The sequence below is a fragment of the Acanthisitta chloris genome, unplaced genomic scaffold (genome assembly GCF_000695815.1).
Source record: "Acanthisitta chloris isolate BGI_N310 unplaced genomic scaffold, ASM69581v1 scaffold18623, whole genome shotgun sequence".
Taxonomy (NCBI): domain Eukaryota; kingdom Metazoa; phylum Chordata; class Aves; order Passeriformes; family Acanthisittidae; genus Acanthisitta; species Acanthisitta chloris.
Genome location: NW_008666768.1, coordinates 1 through 18,236, shown reverse-complemented (window position 1 = coordinate 18,236; position 18,236 = coordinate 1). Strand labels below are relative to the sequence as shown.

At 38.4% G+C, this 18,236-nt stretch overlaps 2 protein-coding genes across 3 annotated transcripts in view; one reads left to right on the top strand and one right to left on the bottom strand.

Moving 5' to 3' along the window:
• Nucleotides 1-8,375, top strand: part of SNAP23 (synaptosomal-associated protein, 23kDa) — a 12,548-nt gene extending 4,173 nt beyond the window's left edge. Inside the window, exons 5-7 of one of the 2 annotated variants that reach the window (XM_009072273.1) lie at nt 4,324-4,476; nt 5,020-5,164; nt 7,652-8,375. In XM_009072273.1, coding sequence (XP_009070521.1) covers nt 4,324-4,476; nt 5,020-5,164; nt 7,652-7,717 — 364 coding nt within the window. In that variant the 3' untranslated portion in view covers nt 7,718-8,375. The remainder of the gene's footprint in view (nt 1-4,323; nt 4,477-5,019; nt 5,165-7,651) is intronic. The other variant, XM_009072274.1, reaches the window with a different exon arrangement.
• Nucleotides 8,376-12,844: 4,469 nt separating this feature from the next.
• LRRC57 (leucine rich repeat containing 57) lies at nt 12,845-17,689 on the bottom strand. The gene is made up of 5 exons (XM_009072272.1): nt 17,509-17,689; nt 16,291-16,426; nt 15,014-15,282; nt 14,370-14,555; nt 12,845-13,767 (listed from the first exon to the last, which is right to left on the bottom strand). Exons 1-5 carry the CDS (start codon nt 17,590-17,592, stop codon nt 13,726-13,728), a joined length of 717 nt encoding a protein of 238 aa, XP_009070520.1. The 5' UTR covers nt 17,593-17,689; the 3' UTR covers nt 12,845-13,725.
• Between the last annotated feature and the right edge of the window lie 547 nt (nt 17,690-18,236).

The following is an 18,236-nucleotide window of genomic DNA, read 5'->3' as shown; positions in this document are numbered from 1 at the left end:
TTAGCTCATTCTGCTCTTTATTATTATTAAACTGTTCTTATCTCAGCCTACATATTTTACTTTATTTTTTCTCCTCCCCATTTCTTTGGGGGAAGAGGGGGGAGGAGGGAGTGTGAGTGGCTGCGTGGTTCTTGGCTGCTGGCTGGGATTAAACCACGACAGCAACAGATGAGGAATTTAATGCCTTCTTTGCCTCAGTCTTAATGTCAAGACCAGTTGTCCTCAGGATACCCAGCTCCCAGAGCTGGAAGTTGGTGATGGGGAGATGAGTGAAGCCCCTTAATCAAGGAAAAGATGATTAGTGACTTGCTATGACAATTAGACACTTACAGGTTTATGGGCCCTGATGGGATCCACCCCAGAGTAATGAGGGAACTGGCAAAAGAACTTGCCAGGTCACTCTATCATCTACCAGCAGTCCTGTGTAACTGGAGAAGTTCCAGATGACTGGAAATTAGCAAATGTAACACCCATCTACAAGAAGGTTCAGGATGATCCAGGGAACTACAGGCCTGTCAGCCTAACCTCAGTTCCAGGCAAGGTTATGGAAGAGATCATCCTGAGTGCCATGACACAGCACATGCAGGGCAACCAGGGGATCAAACCCAGCCAACATGGATTTATGAAGGGAAGGGTCTGCTTGACCAACTTGCTATCCTTCTGTGACAGAGTGAACTGCTTAATGATAAGGGAAAGGCTGTTAATGTAGGCTATCTGGACTTCAGTAAAGCATTTGACACTGTTTCCCAAAGCATCCCCCTAAAAAACTGCCTGCTTGTGGCTTGGCTGGGTGGACTCTGGTGGGTAAAAAACTGTCTGGATGACTGGGCCCAGAGAGTTGTGCTTAATGGAGTTAAATCCAATTGGTGTCTGGTTACTAGTGGTGTTCCCCAGGGCTCAGTATTGGGGCCAGTCCTATTTAACATCTCTATTGATGATCTGGATGTAGAGACTGAGTGCACCCTCAGTAAAGTTGCAGACAACACCAAGTTGGGTGGGACTGTCAATATGCCAGAGGATAGAAAAGCTCTACAGAGAGGTCTGGACTGACTTGATCAATGAGTTGAGGACAACTTCATGAGGCTCAATAAGGTGAAGTGCCAGATCCTGCGCTTGGGTCACAACCCCATGCAGCTCTACAGGCTGGAGAGGAGTGGCTTCAGGCCTGTTCAGCAGAAAGTGACTTGGGGGTGCTGGTTGACAGCCAGCACTATACAAGCCAACAGTCTGCCCCAGTGGCCAACAAGGTCAACGGCATCTTGGCCTGTATCAAGAATAATGTGGCCAGCACATCTCAAGTACTGTGTTCAGTTTTGGGCCACTCACTTTAAAAAGGACATTGAGGCCCTGGAGTGAGTCCAGTGAAGGGAATGAGGCTCATAAAAGGTCTAGAAAACATGTCTTACAAAGAACAGCTGAGGGAGTTGGGTTTGTTCAGTCTTGAGAAGAAGCAGCTCAGGGATGACCTCATTGTTCTCTACAACTACCTGAAAGGAGGTTAGTTATAGTGAGGTGGGGACTCATCTCTTCTACGATGCCTAGGTCTAGAGGACCTCTTCTACCATACCAGGACTAGAGGGAACGTCCTTAAGCTGAGACAGGGAAAACTCAGATTAGATACTAGAAATTTTTTTTTCCACTGTTAGGGTGGTCAGGCATTGGAATAGGTTGTATAGGGAGGTGGTGGAGTCACCATCCCTAGAGGTGTTTGAGAGGCATCTGGATCTGGTGCTGGGTGTTTCGGTTTAGTGGTTTAGGGGTTACATTGGCAGTGGTATGCTGACAGTTAGACTTCTTCTTAAAGGTTTCTTCCAAACTTGATTCTATATGATTGTTGCCTCTAATGCTGAAAGTCTTAGAGCTTTAGTCCCTTGAAAAGACAGACAGTTCAGTCAGGAATAATTGTGCTTACTGCTTTATATTGGTTTGATCAAGCTGGTGGACTTTGAGCATTTTGACGCATTCAGTCTTTGTTTTCTGTAGTTAATAGTCTTATTTCACTGAAGCTAATCAGTTTATTGACACAGAGTAAGCTCAGAATTTTGTGAACTCTTGTGGCACTCCAGCTACACAGATAACAAGAAAACAAATAGACCTGTGTACCAAACTTGGCAGTAATGTGCAGAAAAAAATATACTGGATAAGTAGAAGGCAGTGAAGAAGAGACAGTGAATGTCTTTTTATCTACTGGTACATCATACTTTCTGTCAATGTCAAAGTTATTTGTCAACTAGTTATCTCCAGAGCTTTTCATATTTTTTCTTGAGCGCATAAAGCTAAATCAGATCACTTGCTGACTTAAATATCACTTTTATAATTTCTCCTAGGCTTAGATTATTTTAAAAGCTTTCTGAAAATGCAAATTATTGGCAGTACTGTTACATAATCTATGTACTAATAACAATTTACCTGTTTGTTTGTCTTTACTATTCTTTCTTGTCCATTCTCTCCTAACACTGATGCTTGCTTTCTAAAACTGAAGACTAGGATAAGAAGCTGTATTCACTTAAACTGATGAAAGTGGATTTTAGGACAAGGTCAGTTTTATTAGTGCAGATGTACATTTAACCAGATGTCTGAAGTGATGCTTCTGTTGTATTTGTGCTTGCATGTATGTGATGTCTGCATGCAGGGCTGTTTGTGTCTGTGATGTATTGTAATACCGATGTAAATAGAACAAAGTGGAAAAGCTGTGGAAACGCTGAACAACTGCTTGAGCCCTTGCTGGTTTGACTGGTTGTATAAATTGCTTGAGCCCTTGCTGGTTTGACTGGTTGTATAAATTGCTTCAGTTTTACAGAAATGAAGCATGAGAAAAATCAATGTATAGTAGTGTGAAAAACAGCTCCTAAAAACAAGTGCTGATAGGTTTTGCTCTGAACTGTGCTTAGTTTGAACAACAATTCTTTTTCTTGCTGTCTATTTCAGATGTGCAACTAATTTTCAGGCCACTGGTTTCTTGGTCAGTGAAGTCCTCACAGTTGCTTCTGGCACCTAAAACTTTTCTAATCCAGAAGCAGGTCACACAAAGTTCTCCTGCTGTTGTGGCTTTAGTATGACTGAGATTAAAATATAGTGCCCAATCTAGTCGCAGTAAACCTAAAGAGATCTTTAAGCCTGTGGATGCACAAGGAGCAAGAATTGACTAGTTTAGGTTGCTTTTGGGTTTTGCTGGGTGTAACATTTCCATTATGGACTGAGAAATTATTCCATTTCTTCTCCTTGATCTATTCATTCTAGACTACTTTTTGTGAGATCTGACCTATGAAACACAATTTTTTCCTATACATAAATGCCAGTAGAATGAGAGGAATGTGTCTTCATTACACTAATTTCACAACTCTTCAGGTGTATAATATCTGGGCTACTGCAAGGCACTATATCTATAGAAATTGGTTACCTGTAATTCTAAAGTTAGATGTACTGAAAGACAACCCATATTTCCCCTAGCAGGCTTTTAAAGAAGCAGAAAAGTGACAGTGGAGTCTGGGTTGTCTAGCTTAAACCTGAGCATGCCAGAACACAAGGTGAACATGAGAATATTCTTCTCAAAATAAGTTCTTTAGGGTTCATGAGAACTGACCTCAATTTAGTGCAGTTATTTTTCTCTTGTATTTTCTTCTCGTCTTGGTTTTTTGGCTCTGTGATTAGTGAGATTGCATCACGTCTGTGTGCTTTCTTTAATTTTTATTTTTCATCTATGAATAATGTGGTAAAAGTGTAATGGTAAGTTGATTTGTTGATCTAATGGAGTTAGTACAATTGAATTGCAGAATGAAGGAGCTATTTCAACATTACTGTTCTTTCTAATCAAAATTAACCTGAGAAACATTAAATTTAAAAAGAAAGACTTGGCAACTAAGAATGTTTGACAAAAACCAGAAGCGATTAGTGGGTTTCTTGCATAGTACAGCTGTTTGTGTTTGAGGGAGTACTTTCGTTGATCCCCATTTCTTCCTGAAAAGTAACTGATCATGGCTCTGGACTAAGTCCTGTTGTAGGTGCAACTTTATCTTATGACAGAGTAAGCCTTTGTGTTACTGTCATAAGTTTCTGTCCTCTGGTGCAGTGTGTTACTTTAAGGAAATACTGTTCTTACATTAAGGCTTGAGACTAAATCACTGTCCTTACTGTAACTCAGTTATGCTTGTACTATCAAGATAACAGAAATTGTGTGATATAGACAAGGCTTTATGTGTACAAAATTGAATCTCTTTCTGGCACAAAACAAATGTTTGTGAAAATCCTACATTAATACTGTATTTCAGTGAGGAAACCATATTTCTGATAGAGTGGTTCAGATTTCTTATTTTTACGGAGTAGGACGAAGAGCTTCGAGGCTAGTAAAGCATACACAGCAACCTGGGGAGATGGAACAGAGAACTCAGTAGATCATGTGATATCCATGCAACCAAGAAGCATAAATCGGCAGCAGCCTCAAAGTTCTGGAGGACCAAGTGGTGGATATATTACAAGGTTGGCTCATTCATATTCCTTGATCTCAAATGCAGAAATCCTAAATTATCAGTAGTCAGCTTTTTTCAGATGCATTTTAGGTGAAGTTGCTGAATAAGTTTTTTACCACTGCTTGGGGAGGAGATGGCAGACAGCTACACTTTCAGAATTGTAGTGCTTATCTTAAATACATTTTAATTTTTTTTCATAGTGGTGGTATTATCAGTCTTTCTGGATGTAACGACTGTAGAGGTTAGTGCTCAGTTATTTAGAGGACTGTTAAAAATATCAAGAACTCTCATTGTCATAAAGTATATGTAAGACAAACTCATCTTAAACTGCCTCTGCTAGCTATTATTTTAATTTCTAAGGTGATTTTTGTAATAGCAGCTAGCTTAGCAATCTTTTTTGGTGGATGTTTGCTTGGAATACAGGGGGGTTTAAGGGGGAAACCATAACTTGGCTTGAATACATTGTGCAACAAGCATGTTCTATTAGAGTAAAACTAGGGTAGAGAAAAGCAAGTTCTTGAGTCTTGAAACATTGTCCTAATTATTTGAACAGGATAACAAATGATGCCAGAGAAGATGAAATGGATGAAAATCTAGCTCAAGTGGGAAACATTCTTGGGAATTTGAAAAACATGGCTTTGGATATGGGCAATGAGATTGATGCCCAGAATAAACAAATAGACCGGATAAATGTAAAGGTAAGTGTCAAAGGTGTTCTCTGCTTTCAGCTTAGTGGTTGTAGCTGAGAAGTTATAAAGTAATACATTCATTGTCCTATCTGTATTTGCAGTTAATATGCATTAAAGTTATACCATCCTCGAGGTCTCAGTGATTTGAACAAGAGATGCACCTTGATGTTTGGGGATATAGCAAGAAATGCAAATGCTTCAGTGTCAGGAAACCTAAATACACAGCACAGGTTACTGTTTACTCTGAAAACAAATAACCTTGATGGGAACAAAAGAACAAACACTTTCTGGAGGTATAACCTCACAAGGAATCTTTTATGTGATAGGGAATAGGTATTTTTAACAATGGCAAAGTGGTTCTGGAGCCCCTAAAAATTAACTGCAATAATTGAATGTAAAATAAAACACAGGTAATTCATCATCCTAATTTTTGTGGACAAGTTAATATTGAGGCTGGAGAATCTTTGGAATAATGGGGATAGTAGGTACACGGGGACATGGTCTGCCCTCATCTGCACATCAAGTTACTCAGTAACTTTGGGGATTTTTATAACATTTTCTTACTTTAAGTTATTTAAATATTATCTTCCCCAAACAGATCAATGATATATATAAACATGTTTTGGGGGTGGTTCTTTAAAAGGGCAACTTATGAGGATGTTAGCCCTATTGTAGAAATCCCTGTATTCTGCAGTGAATAGAAGTTCTTTCACAGACATCCTCATTTAGAAAGGAAGCAAAAGCTTTAATGAACAGTCTGTATTAAAGTTCTCAAAAAGCAGAAGTGAACACCATAAAATTACAGCATTAAGACAAAAGGGGAAGTTTAAAAATGTCACTAAAGTATGCAGTAGGATTAAAAAGCAACAGGAGTGGAATTTTCTGAAATATACAGAGCTAGTTTGACAAAAATGCTGATTGTGCCTGTGCCAGCATCTCAATTTTGTCTAGTAATTAAAGGGCTGTGGTGTTAATAAGGCCAATCAATATGATCTTATGGAGGATGCCTTAACTGTCTCTCACTGTTCCCCAAAACTGCAGATCTGAGGTGATTATCAGTTAAAGGAAGTCAAACATTTAAAAGTACACTAAAAATTTTATTGGAGTTTAAAATAAGATGTGAAATTTTTACAACTTGTCTGGACTGAAAATTGCTTGGTCAAATGAACTGCAAGTGGGAATTACTGGTTTTAGCATTAGTGTTTCTAGTAGATTCAAGCACCTGTTTTGACTTGATGCTCTTTTGTTTCAGTGGTCTGAATAATTCTTGCTGATCAAGTCTTACTAATTATTAAAATATAATGTATACAAGTTAGAATTGCTTTACAGAACAGAATAAAAATGCAAGTGCAATTCCTGGCTTTGAGACTGGCAACTTGGATACTTAAATTAATCCTTTTCTGGTAACTTTTTAAATCTAATGAACAGTAGAGAAACCAAATCAAAATGTTTAGTGTAAATCTCCAAAGGACAGAATCATAGAAACTTTAGAAACAAAGAGCAGTATTAAGCTAAGCTTCAGTTTTTATTTTTTAAAAAAATTCCAACTCACCTGGGAAATATGTAGACTTGACTGGGTGACTTTTGGTATTCTGCAGTGTTATGCAGGACTCCTAGTCTGAATAAACTCATAATGAAACTTATGTTACTGACTTTTTCTTGGAAGATCTAGTAGCTAGAGCAATGTGTTTCCAAAGTGGTGTTAACAGGTTAGTCTCACTTCTCTGCAGTAGATTCTTGCCCCTACCCTTGACCCAAAAGGCAGGAAGGAGAGAACAGGAGGCAAGGATTTGAGCTGCCAATGTCCATTGTGGTGTGAAGATGTGAAATGGCTAATACTTGGCACAGGTAGAGCTTCTTAGGAGTTCTAGTCATGGTGAGGGCAGAGGCTAGTTTTGTGCTTATTACCTCTCCTGCACTTTCCCCACTGCAGGCTAGATAATTGGGGAATTATTTCAGAGCTGCTTATCATACCTTTCAGTAAAACTGTAATTTGACACTTGTTGAATCTAGATGCTGTGAGCTGATTATTTTTTTTTGATGCTTTATGATAGTAAAACAATCATAAAATGCCTTTTCTTATAAATACCATTCTGTTATGACACTCAGACACTGGGCAGGGGTGTGAATGAAAACCAGGAATTTGCACTAAGCAAAATAATTCTGACTCCTTTGCTCTGTAGAGACCCTTAAGATGTCTAAACACATGAAGAGGGAACTTTCATTGCCTAGTTTTGTTAATATTCTTCCTGACTAGCTGAGGCAAGCTACTGTGTTTTGAAAGTCATCTAAAGAGTAAAAATTATTTCTCCTGGTTCTGTTTCTGCTAAATTTGACATCTTATGCTGGCTAGGGGAAAAAGTTAATTACTTCTAGTTGCTCCCCTTCTGTCTACCATAGTGATAATACCTTGCAATTCAGCAGGTCATGTCAGTTTGAACTTCTAAATTGTTCTGCATGGAATCTGAAAATGACTTACTAATTTTTCTCTTTCAGGCTGATACAAACAGGGATCGCATTGAGCAAGCCAACATCAGAGCCAAGAAATTAATTGATAATTAATGCCTGTTGTCATTGTTCAATGCCACTGTCTCTCCAGCTGCAAGCCACCATGTTCATGAATCTGTGAAACTTCTCCTATTCTGAAATAAGAGGGGCTGGGAAAAATGAAGCAGTGCCCTTTCTATAGGGATTAATTTCCTTTTATTGCTTCATGTAAATATGGCCATGACTCCCAAGGAAGCAGCCAACTTTCTTCTACTCATCTGCCTCCACTTTCTTTAAACTGCTCAGGGCTAAAAGTGTTACGGCTTTGAGAATCTTGCATGTTTTATTTCCCCCTCAGTTCCGTTTTTGTCCTTTTTTTTTTTTTAATTATCTTATTTTCCTGCGCCCAAAGTTACAGTCCTTTATTGAAGTTGAACAAGCAGGGTAACCTGAATTCACAGTTGTGGAGTTGGAGAGAGCACTTTGCACTGTTTGAAATACCTCATAAATTGAGTTTCTTCACTAAAATAGGGACTTGGTGACCATTGTCTGACTTGTATCTCTAGCATGCTAACCATTTTACAATCCAAACCACATGATTGGTTTGGGCTTGAGTTGGTGGATCACAGAATTGAAGAGACCCATTACTTACAACTTGTAGGTTGAGGGCTTTAACACATTTCCTAACCACATGAACTTTAAGGTGATAGTAACTGGAGGGATATACAGGTTTCCATTTCTTTACTGTAAATTGACATAAGTTCAGAGGCCACGACTTGGAAATCATGCTGCATTGTTCTGATAATATTTGCTGTGTATATGTTATATATATATACTGGATCTAAACCCCATGAGTAGAAGAAAATAAAACTTATCTCCCTGAAGTATTTATTTGATAGAAAATTATACACCCCTCATCTAAAATTAACTTTTATGAATGATACATCTTCACCAGAAGAAACTGAGTAGAAAAGCATGCAGCTTTCTCACATCTCGTATCTTAATCTGTCTTGGCCAGTTTTCATTGGAGTTCAGCTTAGACCTTTCTCCAGTGCAAAATAATGACTGAGATCTGGTGCAGAGTTTGCTCTCATCATTAACTTTGGGGGAGCTTCTTAAAACCTACCAAAACCAGCGATGCTTATGATGAAACTCTTTTGTCACAAGTCTGGAGGAAGTGGTAGCTATTTATGAACTGTATGCTAGTTCTAAATAAACTAGTTCTAAATAGATCCCTGACTGGTTTATTATTGCAGACTTTAGGACTGGCAATTGGAAATATTCCATGTCCAAGCTGCTTGCAACTAAAATGTTCTTGTTTTGCAGAATAGAGGAGTTTCTGACCAGGTGAGGTAAAGCTCTCTCCTATGAAGGAAAATGTTTTGATTTTACTATAATAAAGTCAGATGTATTTCCAGGAATATCTTGAAAATTTTTTTTAGTAATTAAATTGCAAGTGATGTAATAATTCCAACTCCATCTAGCAATATATTATGCCTGTTTTAAACCTGAAAATGATGCTTTGAACTAGCCTGTAATACTCAGTGTTGGATGGCAAAACTCTTCAAACCAAATATATTGGAGGAATAATTAAAACCAATAGCATTATGGGGTGTTTTTCTGGAAGGACAGTCCACATGTATCCTGTAGCCACTAATAATGAATCCCAGGGCTCGAGATGACACTAATCTACTGAAATGTAAGGCAGTGTTAAATGTTTTGTCAGTATTACTGGTGTATTCTTAGTTCACTCCCAGGACAACTTGATATTTAAAGAAAAAAAAACTAACCAAAACCATCAACCACATGCACACACGCGCGCACACACAGGAGAAAAAAAAAACCCAAGAAACCAAACCACCACACAAAAACCCAACCAAACAAAAATAATCGTGAAACAACTGACCAAAGGATGGAGCAGCTGCATGTAATAAATTGGCCAGTGGCAGTTTGCCTTATGTTAATAAGGTAAAGTCATTTTTAGGGGACTAGATACTTGAGTAGCGTGGGTTGGCTTCTGTCTAGCTTCCAGTAATTGTTGAAAAGCTAATGAATTTCGGAAGCTCACTAACTACCCAATTAGTAAATGAAGATTACATGCTTAAAAACAAGTAGCAAATAACTACTTTTATGAACGTTGCATAGTAAAGTTCTACCAGTCCCCTGCATAGGAAAGCATAGGGAATGTCTGTGCTTGTTTCCATGCAAACTTCAGGTCAACTGAAGGAATATCTGCTGCTAGTTGTGAAAGCAAAGTATATGTTATTTAGTTATGATTGACTCCTGGAGCAGCAGAATGAAGTGGTCACCTTATTCTGCTTACACAGTGCAAACCTGCTCCGTAGCACTTGGACTGTTTGGAATGTTTTTCTCCCTTGCCATTACAAGTCCATGTCTTTGACTTGCCTGAGCTCTAACAACAAATTAGCACATTGGCTGACAGAATACTGTGATTGGTATATGATAATTGTAAAATTGAAATTAATACCACACAAGGAAATAATTTATGAGACTCTAAGCTTGAGTATTAGTGGATTATCAATACTAGTTTCTGATGCAGCAAGAGCCAAATCTGTGAGGGAGTTGGTGCCTTTGTTAGTGAACAACACTGTCTGCTTCTTGGATTTTCTTACTGTTGTCTATAGAATAGATGATTAATTTCTGTATCTATGGTATGAAATTGACACTTGTACATCTTTGTATGTCTGAACGCTATTAAGAATGAAAGTTTACAGTTTCTGCTTTTGATTGTTAAACTATATATTGTGCACAAAAATACATACTTTCATAACTGAATGTGTTTTAAAAGTATTTTTTCTTAGAAATGTCTGTTTAGTTTCTTGTCTTTGAAAAACTTGGCAGAACTAGTTGCCACTATGCAACTAGGAAGTGTCTCTTTTTATTTCACAGCAATCCTAATGCTAACAAAGGAATGGGTGTGGTTGGGAGGGGAGGAGTATTGTGATCTTTAACACTCTAGTTTTGATCAACATCTCCTAACTTCAAACCATGAAATGTGTCCATCTCTACTTTGAAAAACTGCAGTTTGACATGGGTGTATGCTTTGGGATGATAAATGAACAAAGTGAAGTAACTTAAAACTTTCAAGTATCAGGAACAGATGCCTAGCAAATACTTAGGCGGTGAAATCTAGTGAGTTAACCTACTGCCAATGCCATTTCACTTGTGAGGCAATTTAAATTGTATTTTCTGTAATACTAGAACTTCAGTTTCCCAGAACAGTCTTAAGGGGGAGGAGGTGTGGGTAGAAATACAGACCTGTGTTGACTTGCAACAGTTCTGAGGTGCAAGAGAGACTAGCAGATCTGGGAGGGGCTTGGAAGAAGTACTTCTAATTTATTATCTTTCTACCACTAACTAGGAAAAAAAATAGCCTGCTTATTTCACTGTTCTGAGCAGGCAGCATATGTCCCATGGTTATACTTAAATAACAATAATTGGTAAATTCAAGCTAGTCTACTCCTTGGTGAAAGACTAAGCTTTTTAACACAGCAGTAGCTTTAGTATGAACTGCAGCACATGCTGCTTGTGCAGCAGCTTGCAGAACTTACCTCTGTGAAGGCTGTGTGTTAAAACAATTCACTGTTACATGATGGAGTAACTTGCAGTTGCTAATTCACCTTTGCTGCACTTGAAGCACCAATGCACTGTCTAAATGTTAATTGAATAGATGGATGAAATGTGTGTCCTACTGCAGTGGAAAACTGGAGAGCAGGCAATATAGGCCTGAAATAAAGTACATGAACGGTTTATATTCTTAACTAGGGTAACATTTTCTACCTCGGTAATTCCAAAACTAAAAAGCTGCAAATGTGCAAATGTGCATGGAAATAAAATAGCTGAATAGCCTTATTTGTAGAGTGGGGGTCATGAGAAGGGAAAACAAATTCCCAATATAAAACTACTTGTAGATTACATAGAGTGCTGAAATGCACAGAACAGCATTCTACTATGTGACTTAGAGCTTTTCATTGTTGTGAATTAAAACATGTGAAGGTATCAGCCAGTTATTTTTTCCTTGAAACAGAAGTAATCTTTCTCTGTTCTGGAACAAATTTAGTTAATTCAGGATGAACTTGGTTCCAATCAATACTTTACATGGTACTTTCTCCATTGAGCTCTACAAAAGTTTTGATAGCTGTCGTAACTCTAAGGTAGCAAAGGAGTCTAACGATGAGGAATTGAAAGGTTTCTAAACGTGCTAATGATCACATAAAAGAAATGGTGACTTTCTCAAATACTTCCAAAAGCAGGAAGATTTTTTTATAGCAATACTAACTCTGTAATTTTCAAATGTTCTGTTCTACCATCTCGTCTTGCACAACTTTGTTGAATAGAAAAAAAAGAATCCTGATAAATGTTAAATGAGAGAAGCAGCATATCTGAGCACAGATATTTACTGTTTAAAAAAATAAAACCAAAATGCCACCACAGATCAGTACTGCCAATTGCATACATATTGATGATAGATCACTCCTTTGGAGGTCTCGGAGTTAGCAAGTGCAAAGGAGGAATTCCTTAATCAAAAGGCTTTGTTGTGTTGATGTCTCATGCACAGCAAATCTCTAGGAAAAAAAGCTAGTACTTCAAATGGGATTTAGGTAGCAAGTGGAAGGAGCTAAACTTTAGAACAAGCCTGGGTGCTTTATTCACTACTGGATTTGCATGTCATAGTCTGTGGAATCTATTAGAATGAAGCTGAATAGATTTCTGCCTATACAGGGCCTTGCATTATGGTAACATAAAGCTGTGCTCTTAAAGCAGTTCCCTCATCATGTCTTGCAAAACAAAGTAGCCTCGGAAATGCTGTCTGCTGTCACCGACTTCTTACGAGAAGCTAGTAGTTTTTTTCATAAATACCTGGAATGGAGGTTCTTAAGTAAAACTCGTTCCTGGCTAAATGACTGATCACATCCATCCTTTGGATAAGGAGCTAAGTCAGTCTCCTCATAGGTATTACTATGTAAGCATTGAAATAAGATGGCAACAGGGCCAGGGAACTAAATACCTCTTTGAGCATCTTCTAAAAGAACCACTTATCCCTAATCTTAATTATGGCAGTTACGTTGAAGTGTAGGTGTTACCAACTGTTCCCAACTGTTCCTAAGTAAGGGCTTTCAGTGATAGCTTAGTACTATTAAAGTGACAACAGCAAAAGATACACACCAAATAAACTTGAACTGATTTCTTGAAAATAATTTACTAAAATATACAGGTACATTTTCCTTTTCAGTATAAGTTACATAATTGCATACAGTTTTAGCTCTTTCTACGTGCTTTTGGTAATAAGGCAGCAGCAGGGGGCTGATGACTTAACAGCATTGCTCTGTACACAAGGAGTCAGTACAAGGATATTATATTTTCTAGCAATATACATCTTTACTGAATACGTTGAAGATGAACCTAATTTTATTCATACAGCTCAAGCAGAGTGGACTGTAGTGCAATTCTTGCTTATGGGAAAAGAAAACCTATACAGTAAAATATGGATGGAGGATGCTCAAACCACAGTTTGTTTACTGGAAGCTGTTAATAAAACATTTAACTTAACCACAACTATTTGTGCTTCATTAAAAAACCCAACTTATACAGGTTATAAACTAAAACCTCATCTGTAAAAGTTCTTCTGTGTAGAATACTGCTTACTGCAAGACATACAATGCTTTGGTGGTAGAACTTCCATGTGCTATCATGGAAAAATGTTTCCAGAAGAAATAATCCTCTTACAAATCAACAGCCAGCTTCCTGACAAAAGGGAACTGGCAACTTTGAAATGCTCATTCCCTTTCTCTGTGAAAGAACAAGCCCTGACAAAGGAGAACATGTACTGTGTTAAAAGCTATTGTGGCACAAAAATCAAAACTGGCCCCTGGGCAGGTTCATCCATTCAATACCTATGTTCTCTAGTTCAAGTTTATTCAATGTGGCCTTTACAGCCTGTACCAGACTACTAAAGGAGGAATACTCTGATCATCTTCTTCATCAGTCTTGGTTTAAATCAGTGAAGCAGGCCCTTCTAGTCTAGCTCTTCTTACTGGTAATATACAGGGTCAGAATAATGATCATGCAAACTTCTTCTTTGTAGCTGTAAACCGTTCCATGTACTACAAAGAAAACAAAAAATATGATTCAGAAATTAACAGAGGATTCATTACTATTAAAGGCAGCTAAGCTTCTGCACTCAGACTCAAAAGCATTCTGCATCTAAGCATAATGTTATATCCTGGATGTAGCCATCAGAGCTTTAATATCAAACAAACAAAACACCCCAAAAACATTTTCTGCCATTTGCTGCTAGGGATGATCTAATGTTAATGTTAAACAGTTAAAAATGCTGCATAATACCAAATACCCATTTTTTGTCCATCCAAGTGAAGACACACACCTGTCATCATTAGCTACCCTTCAAAAGATGCTGATGAAAGAACACTGATCCTGAATCCTATGAGAAAGTTAATCTCTGAAGAACTCTTGAAATTCTTTCACGAGGTTAGTTATGAATCCAGTACCAGTGACAACACCAATAGACTTTTGTGCTTTTATTCACCAGCGTGTCTACTATTCTGAGGAGGTACTAGGTAAGGACTTTACCAGCAACTTCTTTAAAAAACAAAGACAAAGCCAAATAAAACAACCAACAGAAAACTAATACTAACAAACCCCAACAAAACCAATACCCAAAAAACCCCAAAAGACCCCCACAAACCTTGTCATAACCTTCCAGTTCTCTGAGTTTCTTGATTTCAAAGAGGTTGCCTTCCACTGCAAGCAGTGAGATCTGGGAATCACTGAGGATACTTTGAGGAAGCATGCTGAGCTCTAGACAGTTTTCTTCTAAACGCAAGACTTTGAGGCGTGGACAATGGGAGATCTGCACTGAGATCTGGGAAATCTTGTAGAAATAAAAAAGAGAAATGGGATTAAAATGGTAGTTATCCATGATTATTGAAGTGATTTGTTTCAGACTTACATGGAACAATTAACATGTTCTAAGTCTAAACTATATTAACAGTAACTACTTAACAACATGCATAAGCAACAAAAGTCGAAGTAGCTTTTTTTACTTCAGTGATGACAGGCAACCTACACATCTGTTTATCACATTCTTACTCAAGAACTGTTCAAATAATTTTCTGCATTACTAAATTCAGGATTTGTTAGTTAACCAAATCTGTCACTTGGATGTACTGGTACATAAATACTAGTTATGATCCCTTATTTCTGTTGTGTCCAGGAGATGTCTTTCAGATACAAAGTTTTGACAGTCTCATCTTGCGTTCCATGGATGTACTAAGTCCAAGATAAACCACATCCTAAATCTGTGTGCCTGTAATAGCTCAGTTACCAGACCTGATTCTGATTCAAATTGAGTTCGATGGCCTGCAGTTCTCCCACAGTGTCGGGCACGTTTTGGATCTGGTTTTTTGAAAGATCTACTACATCCAAATGGCGAAGAGCACAGAGTTGTGTAGGCACAGTCCGAAGCTGATTTCCAGAAAGGCTCAGGGTTTTGAGAGCCGAAAGTTGCCCAAATGCAGCTGGAAGCTGCCTCAAGTGATTGCCATTCAGGTGTAGTGTTTCCAGTTTTTTCAGTTTACACAGCTCCTCAGGTAAAGCAGCTAGAAATAAATGACAAAACAAACCAATGATCTAAACGATGAGCAGGAAACATTCATACCCATTCAATTCAAATAAGGTTCTGCATGGAAAAAGGTGCTGTATTAAGTAAGTTCTCACAGGATTCCTCCTCATTCCTCCTCATTTTCCAGTGAAACACAGATCCCTGTGCAGAAACTTAAGCCTACTGACAACACATGCTTTTTAACCACCATCCATAAATATATTAAAAATAATCTGCAGACAAGGCAGACCTTCAAATCATGGTCGGAAAACACTCAGAAAATTTTGGCCTGTCAGTTACACTTTGCCAACATGTTCTATGACATTTCAAGAAATGCTCAGGTCTGCTGCAGCCCTTTAAAAGTATTACTTGACTAGCTCAAAAGCAAGTCATTGGGTAGCTCATACTGTCATATCAGCATATAAGCCTCACCAGGTAAGGTCTGCTGGAATGCATTTAGCCTTCACTCCACCTACACACATGTACAACCTGTAGCACTCCTGAGTAGCACTATAGAGTCAAAGAGGTTTGTAAATTACACTTGTTTTTTTCAAAAAGGCAGATAATACATAAGTAATACATTAAACCCCCTAGTTTCTTCACCTTATCCTACTTTTTCCATAAAGTTGGATGTTTGACCGACAGAAACAACCGCTGAACAGACAGCAACATTTTCAACCTCTTCAGTACCTGTTCTCTATGCAAGTACTAAACCATCTGACACTCTTAAACCTTCAGATCAGACAACTCACGGCACAAAACATTACAGTTCTAAGTACTCACATGTCATTGTAAAATTGGTAATTACAACCAAGCTGGCAACTAGTTTTGTAGAATTTATGGGTTTGGGGTTTTCACTCTGTACATAAATTCCAAAGCTTTTGGTTTATGTGACTCAACTCCCCATTTACATTCCGTAAGAGTTAAATCATTAAATGTCGTTTCTGATCAGAGAAGACAGGTTATTATTTAAAAAATCTGTGGAGATACGTATTAGCAGACATACTCAGCTTGTTGTTGTTTAGAACAAGGCTCTTCAAAAAGGAAAATTTTCCAATGAGAGGTGGCAAGAGCTCTATTTTGTTGTTCGACAAGTCTATTGTCCTTAAGTTGCTTGTTAGCTTCTGCAGGTCTTCAGGAAACTATGAGGGAGAAAAATGATACAGCATCTGAATAGCTGATACAACTTTGAAAGTTCAAGTTATGCAGCTTAAAGTTTTAATTTAAATTTGTATCACTATCACATACTGTCAGATGACTCACAATGTCAAATCAACACAGTGTGATTGGCAAATTTGCTTAATACACATTTTTACAAATATTTTTTCATCTGAGGAAAAGAAAAGGGATTTTTCAACCAAGTAATTAAAATTAAAAAGGGAGGACAATCATTTATGTTCTAGTCCTCTTGTGTGCTTCTCTTTAACATGCCTGTGTTTGATACACTTGTCATTTAAAAACATTCCACAGCCATGTAACAACTCTATATTTCAGCAAAGTAGGATTGGGAGATTGTTCTCTTGCTTTCCTTTTTAAATAATTATGTATACCATTTTCCTTATTTACATCCTGTACCACTTTGCTAATGATCCTTGGCACTGAGCTGAAAAAAAACCAAAAACCTGACAATCACCATCCAGGAGTCCTGGTGAATAAGCTGGTGGTTTTGATACTCCTTTGATTTGGCAGAGGAGAAGGGAAGAGAGAAGGTAGGACAGCGGAAGAAGATACTTTAGCTATCCTGTGAATTGTTGCTTGACTTACGGTTCCAGGACATTCTGCGTTTTTCTGCAGTTGAGTCTAAGTCAAGACAATTTCCAGTATAAACTTTCAGGAGGCTTACAGCCCAATGAACAGCCTTTAGAGACTATTCATATGGCTACAATTTGCTACAGCATAAGTATCTACATGTGATAAATTGTGGAGTATCTTTCTAAGTAACAATTCTCCTTGAGTTTTCAGCCATTTTTTACAAAAAGCACAACATCATGACCAGTATTTCTTGAACACAGACCCACTCTAACACATAAGCTCATAAGCAAACAAGTGCCCTGGCAGATGAATCTTCAATCAGAAGACAGTGCAAACAAAAATGAAAAATAAAATTTTCCATCACTATTTATGAGCAATATATGTATACAGTGCACTATGACAGTGAGGTGGGCATTTCTCACCAAAAGGGTCAGTCCTGCACAAACAGCTGTTCCCCCTCCTGTTACATTACCTCTGTGAGTCCCTTTCCCGTAAGCTGAAACACACCAGTTTTCTGTGCTGTCTCCAGGTGGGCTTTTAATGCACTATTTCCCATCCTAACAGTTCTCTGTCAAGTGTATGGAGTTCGCGTGACAGTCTCAGCCAGTTTCTCTGTTGCTCTCTGCTAGGGAACTGAAATCCAAAGTCTCTGTGATAAAGCAAATGTAGAGAATCATTTTATTGCCCTGTTTCCCACACTACAAGCCTTTCAACACACTGAACTGTTTGACTGTTGCACTTTCATCTTCCTCATAACTAAAACTTAGAGCTTAAAGATTTACCTAGCTTAAGATACCTTCATTATAGCATATAGTTTGATTATTGAAACGATGTAACAACCACAGTTAAAGCTATGTGAAAAAACTGCACACTTTCCACATTTTGCCTCTTTCGGGACCCTGTAGTGAGATTCTCCACAGAGCCTGGCCGTGATTTCCGTGGCATCTACCAGTCCTGGCCTGCCAACAATACTACAGTTTTATCTGCTTTTTTCTCAGCACTTCTGTTTAGAGAAGCGACTCCTCTGCCGTGCCTGTCTCCGCAGACTCACGACGCCCCCGTCCGTATAGCCGGCAGGCTATACGGACGGGGGCGTCGTGAGTCTACAGGCCGCAGATCAGTGCCGGAGGGGAGCGCGGCCTGGGGCAGCACGTAAGCCGCCGGGACGGGGAGCCCAGGGTAGAAGCGCTGCTTTACCGC

What these genes read in the sequence shown, in the direction of transcription:
- LRRC57 (XM_009072272.1), bottom strand. Translation starts at nt 17,592, where the DNA reads ATGGGAAATAGTGCATTAAAAGCCCACCTGGAGACAGCACAGAAAACT. An exon ending in TCTAAACAACAACAAGCTGA is followed by an intron (nt 15,283 to 16,290) that starts GTATGTCTGCTA and finishes ATTTATTTCTAG; the next exon opens with CTGCTTTACCTGAGGAGCTG. An exon ending in AACTGGAAGGTTATGACAAG is followed by an intron (nt 13,768 to 14,369) that starts GTTTGTGGGGGT and finishes TTTTCTTTGTAG; the next exon opens with TACATGGAACGGTTTACAGC.